At 30.3% G+C, this 8786-nt stretch overlaps 2 protein-coding genes across 5 annotated transcripts in view; one reads left to right on the top strand and one right to left on the bottom strand.

The window, feature by feature from the left end:
• Window positions 1–8335, top strand: part of LOC111633911 — a 17883-nt gene extending 9548 nt beyond the window's left edge. The window contains exons 2-3 of the mRNA XM_023378566.1: window positions 6572–6707; window positions 6822–8335. Of these exons, the coding sequence (XP_023234334.1) occupies window positions 6572–6707; window positions 6822–6981 (296 nt within the window). The 3' untranslated portion in view covers window positions 6982–8335. The remainder of the gene's footprint in view (window positions 1–6571; window positions 6708–6821) is intronic.
• LOC111633910 (transmembrane protein 184C-like) overlaps window positions 1–8786 on the bottom strand; it is a 30414-nt gene that overhangs the window by 20263 nt on the left and 1365 nt on the right. For all 4 annotated transcript variants that reach the window (XM_023378562.1, XM_023378561.1, XM_023378564.1 and 1 more), the window contains exon 2: window positions 5976–6287. In XM_023378562.1, the coding sequence (XP_023234330.1) occupies window positions 5976–6226 (251 nt within the window). In that variant the 5' untranslated portion in view covers window positions 6227–6287. The remainder of the gene's footprint in view (window positions 1–5975; window positions 6288–8786) is intronic.

Raw genomic sequence — 8786 nt, 5'->3', positions numbered from 1 at the left:
ATCTATACTAATATTATAAAGAGGTAATGTTTGTATGTAAGTTTGGATGCAGCAGGTAATCTCCAAAACTACTCATCCGATTTCAAAAATTTTTTCACCAATATTTAGAATGGAACTTCAGGGTGGACATAGGCTGTATATTATTCCGTTAAACATGGGAGATGGACAGTTCTTTACGGTAAGCCTTACGGGAAAGGCTTACCGTAAAGAACTCTGCTTCTATTTATACTATTTTAGATGCGGTTTTTTGCATTTTTGATTGCATTTTAATAGAGTACGTCAACAGAATGTACACAAAGAAGGGATTTTTCGATATTCCCCCCGGGGGGAGAGAGACAGGATTAAGGATTACTGTGAAAAACTTGGCTTCTATTATAGATGCGGGTTTTTGCGTTTTTGATCGCGTTTTAATAGAGTACGTCAAGAGAATGTACACTAAGAAAAAATTTTTCGAAAAATTTTCCCCCATGGGGAAGTGTTATACATTTATAATAGATACATTTTGAGCCACAACAAGGCGTGGCGGAGTCTGCTAGTCCATATATAAAAGGACTATATGAGAATATCAACAAAGATTTACAAAAAATAAACACAAAACTAGCCCCAAAATACGAAAAATTAGAAAATAGATTAAGACTGGTAAAACCTAATAAAGTAGATAATAAAGAACAAGAAACAAAGAACGCAGTGTATAAGATACCGTGTACCTGTAATACAACTAACTACTATATAGAAGAAACTAAACGCAAACTGGGTATACGAGTAAAAACATATTGCAGATCTCAAATGTAATTGACTAAACTCCATTTTTCATGACCATTGTTTAATAAATGACTGTAATATAGATAAAAATAATGTTAAAATACTATACAAAGAGAAAAATATGTATAATAGAAAATTTAAAGAAAGCGTCTCAATTTTAACAGCCAAAAATTGTATCAATAAAAATTTAAGTGTAAAAATAAATGAGAACCAGATGAAAATATTATAATACACTCAATATACATTAATGTTGATTGTAATTATCTATAAAGATTATACTGTTGTTAATATAAATAATATCTTTCTTTGTAACATGCAAATCAGTACAAAACTGCAATGCAGTATGTAACACGGATACAATTAAAAAACAATAACGTAAAAAACTGTATTTCTTTTTTGAGATATATATGTGATTATGTCTAGATTCCTGGATATTATGAAATAAGTAAAAGATCATTTATAGCAGATTCTAATGAAATTACTCCACTTATTGTAAAATAAGTTGTGCGCACTTATTGGATTAAGACCTTGTATGTATAACAGATTAAAAATGGATAATGTAAGAAATATACATTATTTTAATTCTGTTTTGTTAGATATTTTATGTAATACAGTAGAGCGTCGATTTTCCGAATCAATTGGGGACTGGGGTTGTTCGTATAACTGATATTTCGGTTAATCGATTTATGTACGAAAAAATAGTTTAACGTATCCGATGTTGAAATTTCTCTCCGTTGCATGTCGCTTCGCGTTGAATTTTCGTCGATGTTAAGCCTAACAAAGACTATTGTATCGTTAAAAATTATTTTTTTATTTTGTACGAACAAAATAAATATATTGAAAAATATAAAAACAATAAAAAATTATACTTCAGANTCCAGATAAGGAAAAATCCGGATAATCGAAATAAATACTTTAATTTGTCTTTTAATGATAATACAACACGTTTTCTTTTCGATGACATATTGGTAATATTAAAAGTAAATACTGTATTTAAATTGTGATCAAATTTTCAAGAAACAAACGTTCGTATTGAATTTGGACTACTACTGACCAACGCTAACCCTCTGGTGGCGCAAGAAGACGGATTTTATAAAATAATAAAGAAGTTGAAACTGCATTTTTATGAATAAAAATTTGACAAACTATTTATCGTTTTATGATGAGTAAAACTTTTTTGTGGCATTCACGGCTTTTAAGTAATACATAAACTTTCGAGACGCAAGGCCCTTCGGACCGCGAGGCATAGGTGGTGGCCCATGTTGCCCATACGCCGCCCTTGGTCATAGAAATGATGTAATTTGAATATAAATTATTTATAAATACGTATGTCAAGTTATATTTTTATTACGATGCAAAATATATTTAAGAGTTTATGGTCACTGTTCCAGATAAGTCGTTGTTAAAACAAAAAAGTTATGCATTCCATCATGTACATAAACAGTATCATAATTTGCCAAGTGCAAATAAGCAAATTCGTAAAATTTTTGTTTATTTTGAACAATCGGGATAATCGAAAATCTGGATAGTAGAGGTCCGGATAATCGAGGTTCTACTGTATTTGTAACATTATTTATTCACACTGTAGTATATATACATTTTAAAGCACTATATTTTAGTGATTCCTTGTCAGTATAACACCTAAAAGATACAATGCTTTTTTAAAAAGACACAAATACAATTCGATTTATTACAGAATAAAAATAATAAACTCCACCATACCTTTAAAATTCAGGCTATTTTACACCTATCGAACGTTTTCGGTCAGATTCACAGACCTTCTTCAGGATCGAACTATCAGATTTTAAATTTGCAAAACGGAAATTCCAAACTGCACGTTCTATAATCTTCTCAATTGCGCATGCTCATTATTATAATTTAAACGTTGCCGCTTTCCATGCCGATGCTATTTTGTTTGATTCACGGAAATTTATATTTTTCCCTTTTTCTTTGCTCTTGTAAATGTGCCAGGCTTCTGCATACTTTAGATGCCTTCTATTTTCCACTTTTTGTATGACATCTGCCTTGCTCCATTTGTATACACCTGGCATCAGCCTCCTGATAGGAAATACAAAAAGTGGAAAATAGAAGACATCTAAAGTATGCAGAAGCCTGGCACATTTACAAGAGCAAAGAAAAAGGGCAAAATATAAATTTCCGTGAATCAAACAAAATAGCATCGGCATGGAAAGCGGCAACGTTTAAATTATAATAATGAGCATGCGCAATTGAGAAGATTATAGAACGTGCAGTTTGGAATTTCCGTTTTGCAAATTTAAAATCTGATAGTTCGATCCTGAAGAAGGTCTGTGAATCTGACCGAAAACGTTCGATAGGTGTAAAATAGACTGCATTTTAAAGGTATGGTGGAGTTTTTTTAAATAGTAATGCAGTTAGAGATATAATAAAAATAATGCTTGCAAGTATTAATGTAGTTAGTAGACGTGGCTATCCAGTGTATCTGAATGCTTTGATGATTAAACACATTAAAACATGAGGGATGATATGGTTTATGTAAAATATAATAATAAATCATGAGAGTACTTATTATAACTGATAAATGGTTAAAATAATCAAGTTGAATTATGTGGTTACTAATGAGTAGACTTAAATCAAACATATCGGCCTGGGTTTCTTACTGTATTATTATTTAATTTCTGGTAAATGTAAAGAATTTGATGGAACCTTTATAAAACCCTTTTATGTGTTACAAGCAATTAGGAAACAAGTTTTTATATATCTTATTGAGTAGACGTACATTGTCAAGGACATTCTAGCATAATGCTGTCAAAGCGAGTGACAACCAATCACTGGTTTACTGATAAACACTTGTACTTACTATGTATGGTCATACCAACATGATTCTATTTACATTCCTTAGTTTAAACTTGTTGTTTTTGTGTCTGCAAATTTCAGTATTCTCTTTAAATCTATATTTAAATTGATTTCTTTCTTTATGCAGAACTTCAATATTATCTAAATCTAAAGATATTCATTCATGTATTGGGACCAAGATGAATCTACATACTATAAATGGATGGTGACCAGATGTTCCTTGACTTGTTTAATTTTCTTTTTGTTTCTCCTATATAAACTTCAGACGGGTAACATGTGCATGATACTCTATATACAGTCAACACCCTATAACACAGTAGGTACATTCCACTTTATAAGAATTTCGCGTTGTAGGAATCCTTAAATACATGAGCCAATCACAGCCTGGCACGTGTGCAGTTTATGGACTACGGCTGTTTGAAAGGTTTTCTTCCATAAAATTAATCGATTCTAGACTAATTCGACTCAACATTTCCAAAACACGTATAATTTTTTGGAAATAATTTGTATAAACTATACTATAAACAAAAAATTGTAGGATTACTTACCGAGTGTGCACCGTTCGACGATGCCATTGCTTAAGCTTGTTTTCGTTGCGAAGCAGTGCACCAAACAACAGGCGCATTTTCTGATCAACGAATTTTTTTCAGAAAAATAACTTAATTTTGGAGACATCATTAATAGAAATAATTTTTATGGCCATTGAATAAGAAATGTTTTTTTTACAAGAAATGTATAAAATTACAGTACTGTATTAGACTTACAGTATTTAATTTATATACTGTACAGACAATAGTAAACTCAACTTACCTGCCTAAACTCTCTGTAGCATGTAAGTAGTTTCGCTGCTCATCAACTATTGGTTCAGATTTGACCAATCCTGTCGCAACACAAGTCGGCGATGACGTTTTACCACATTTTACGAGCCTCTTTTAGTGTCTTTATACGAATACGATTGCAATTTTTTTGCTGCGATATACGAAACCGCATTATATGAACCCACATTATAGGGAGGTCTACTGTATTACACCTCGTAGGGTTGATTTATCTGTTTTTTTTTCTTTTTTGTAATTTGGAATACCAAAGTGCATAAAATTTTTTTTTTACAAATTAGGAAAGAAGAGAAGAATTATTTTCATTATGCTTATATGTCCAGTATGTTGCTCCAAAGTAACACAACATTAGTAACACAACAAAAGTAACACAGATTTCAATGTATAGTGTGTGTTGCATTTCTGCAACACATGACAATTAATTTTGATTCATAATTAATAAATATATAAATGTAACATTCATTAAGNTAGCCAAAGATTGAAGCTCCACAGCACTGGCAAAAATTTAAATTTGCCGACTGGAAATCTTTCGGATGATTGACTTTCGGAAAATCGACGCTCTACTGTATTTTAAAAAATTGTATCTTTCAGTTGACTGATGAGGGGCTTTATGCCCTAAACGTGTTGTTGTCACGTATCATATCAACTAAAAAGTGATGGAAATAAAGTCAAGTGTTTATTTATAACTCACATTTGAGTATGAAGTCCAATATAATAAATTCTCGACAATAAAATACATTTCTTTAAAAAACTTACAGTAAACACGTATCCTAATATCGTGTACATTTGGATTATATTTCCAAAAATTTTTATTACAAATTTACATAATTGCATTTTTCTGTATAAATAAAATAAATCATTAATTTTTTAAAAACTTACAATATCAACCAATACTTGTAATAATTTTTAACTTACATCAAGGTTCTACTCGCCATTAGCTAAGGACATTAAGAAAATGTGAGTCTATCAGCCATTTATACACTTTGCTCTTTGTAAACATCAAGTATGGTGTCCCAGGTTTGATGGATTATTCTTCCTAAATTGTTATTTAATTTAGGAAGAATAAATTAGGATGTTAGGATATGTGTTTACTGTAAGTTTTTTAAAGAAATGTATTTTATTGTCAAGAATTTATTATATGCTTAATATACAATACTGTGAGATCCGAAACTAGTGGAATTATTTTGTTTAAATATTTTTTGTCAAGAGACAAAACTAAAATTGAAATTGTCATCACCCAATAAAATAGAAGGCCTCCCCGAGTATAGCTTATCTTTGATGTCATATTGCCTGGCTTTAAATTTACCAAACCAATCGTAGATCATAGATGACATTATTGCCACACAATTGCACTACACAGAGTCTAGTTATAAAAAGTGGTCTGTTAGATTAATACAGCAATTTTACATACATATTTTAGCACACTCCCTTAGTATAATTAACGCTTATGATTCATTAACATTAGACATTCTTAATAAAAATTACTTTGTCTCCTGAAATAAACATTTTATCTTACCTTTAAAGAAATATCATTATAAAAATTACCTAATAATATATTTTTGCATGTAAGGTTTCGTGTAGTGAACTAAATGTTGTGTTATCTCCCAAAATGTGATTGGGAGAGCCATCAGAACAAAAATACCTCCGATAAACCACGCCTGATCGTGAGAGGTGACGCCATTTTCGGTGAGTCGCCAAATACACAAAGGAAGCAATACCAAAATTATAATTCCATAAATTATCATAACAACTGGTCGAATCCACATACGCCATCTTCTCGTGCACCATTCTAACATTTCTGACAGAAATTATTATTATAATAGCTCTGTATTTTAAAGTGCCAATTCTTGATATTATCTGGAAGATAAAAATTCATTTATCAATAATGTTGCATTTATTGCTATTTATTTTAAATTTATCTAAATGTTTTTCTATTTTATCATAAATAAAATGACTTTTGAAGATTAACTACAGTACTTTTGTGTAGATAACACATGGTGACATATACCTCAAAAAATCTATGATGAAAATGAAAGCATATATTACAGTATATACAGAAGGGATGCAAAAGTAGGTGTATAGTTGTTGTTATGGAAAAGGCATAAAAAAAATATTTATTTTTATTATGATTCTTTTTCTAGGGATTCACAATACTTCCTCTCAGACTATCAGAAATCCATCTTTAGTTTCATCACCTCCATTAATCTCAGGCAACAAGTTACTCAGAGTAAAAACAAATTCTGTAACAAAGGAAATCTCTAACTCAGGTAAACTTAGGTGAGTATTTTATATAAATGGTACATTCAAGATAAAAGATTACTTTGATATAAATTTTTGTTGGTGGTTTGTTGGTTGAATGTTATTGACAATCTAAATAAATTCCATTTAAAGTGATGCTAATAATCGACAATGTACCAGGTCATCCCCAGAGACTTTAACTAGTTTTGACCCATGTGTGAAAGTTATATTTTTGCTATCAAATACTATCAGTTTGCTTCAACCGATGAATCAGGGAGTCATCAAAACATTCAAAGCTTATTACACGAGATGATAGTTTGCACATCTGCATGAAGCTATGAGACAAAACAACAAGCTCTCTGTTAAAAACTTTTGGAAACAATTCAATGTTTTAGAGCAGTGAGAATCATTGAACAATCTTGGAATGAAGTTTCAGAAAAAAACTTTAAATGGCGTCTGGAAAAAAACTGTGTCCTTTTTTCACCAGTGAAACTCGGGAGGAATCAGTACCAGAGGCTGATGAAATTGGTAATGTGATTGAAGAAGTTGTCAATAAATAGGTAAATAAATTTAGAAGTGGATTGTGATGACGTTCAAGAACTGCTGAATTTCCACAATCAGGAGCTGACAATTGATGAGCTCATAGAAATGTGTGAGCAAGAGTCTTGACAAGTTCTTCAATGTCAAGACATTGAAGAACTTGATTCTTTAGACCAGTTCAATTAGAAGATCGAATGACGGTTGGAAACTTGACAGAAGGCCTCGGGTCAATTGAAAAGGGGTTACAAATTTTAGAAAATATAGACTCCAATGAAGAGCACATTTCTTCTACAAAATGAGAAATAAAAAAGTTATTAGCGTGCTACAAGGAAATTTTGCAGGAGAAAAAAATCTTTGAGCTGTCAGGTGAATTTGTTAGATTTTATGAAGCCTTTTACATCAAAATAACTTCGGTTTACGATTTTAATAATATAATTTGTTATACACATGTATTATCTAAGATATTATTAAACATTTTTTTTAAGTTATTGTTTTCTTTAGTCTCCGACTCCAATTAAAACTAATTTGTATATATTTATGTGGGAAATTATACCTTGACTTATGCGGTTATTGCTTGGTCACACCTATTGCATAAGTTCGGTGTATTACTGTAATGATAAATGGTGATTGACAACTAAACCAGATTAAACTTCTCTAACAGATAAAGGATATTGTTCAACTTCTTATAATCTGCCCTCTTCTCCTATTCCTTTTTTAAGTCAGTCTTTATTTAATACTTATAGTCAAAATTCATCATCTGAAAGAATAAACTGATTTGTTGTTTTTCTTTTAAAATATTTTGTACCCAATTGATTCTTTCAGAATATTGAAGGCAGGACATTGCATTTTTATAAGGTTGGTTATGGGCAGTGATGTTTTTATTTAGAGTGTCTGCTATTTAGAGGTATATGTAATAGATGTCCTATTTGAAGGGTCTGGGGATTATAAAAGTGTCTATTAAGTAGACATGTCCACTATTCAGGAGTGTCTGTTAATGGAGGTTTCACTGTATGTATAAAATGTTATACTGTCAAAGAATTATGTAAAGAATATTACATAACTCTTTAACAATACATTTATTACTATATAATGTTATGTAATATTTTATGCATGTATGTTATGTTTAATATCAGGTTAAGATTTGCATTTCAATTATTACTCAATTTGTTTTTTAAAAAACAGAACATTAGTTAGAATTTAAAGTTTGAATCTTCTTGTTAAACCTGATGCAGACCTATGAAAAGAGATCTGTGAAAATATTCATTTAAATAAATTAAAGACTTGTTGAAAAGAGTAATTAAGGTGTTGTTTAAGTTATAATTTTCTTTGAGGTAACTTGAATCTTATGGACTGATTATTTAAAAATAACATTAATAGTTTTAATTTCAAATGTTTAATTTCTGTCTATTGTTTGAAATGATTTTCTTTAATATTGTTTTAGGATATTTACAGTCTAGTAAGCCAAAAAATGTTGGAAAAATTGTAAGTAATCTGGAATTATCCTAAAACATTATATTAAAAAAGTAAAAAATGTTTTTAAAAATATTAGNCACTTGTAATCGTCCAATGCGCCAAGTT

The sequence above is a fragment of the Centruroides sculpturatus genome, unplaced genomic scaffold (genome assembly GCF_000671375.1).
Source record: "Centruroides sculpturatus isolate CEXI.00-Female unplaced genomic scaffold, Cexi_2.0 scaffold903, whole genome shotgun sequence".
Lineage (NCBI taxonomy): Eukaryota > Metazoa > Arthropoda > Arachnida > Scorpiones > Buthidae > Centruroides > Centruroides sculpturatus.
This window is presented reverse-complemented; position numbering and strand designations above follow the sequence as displayed.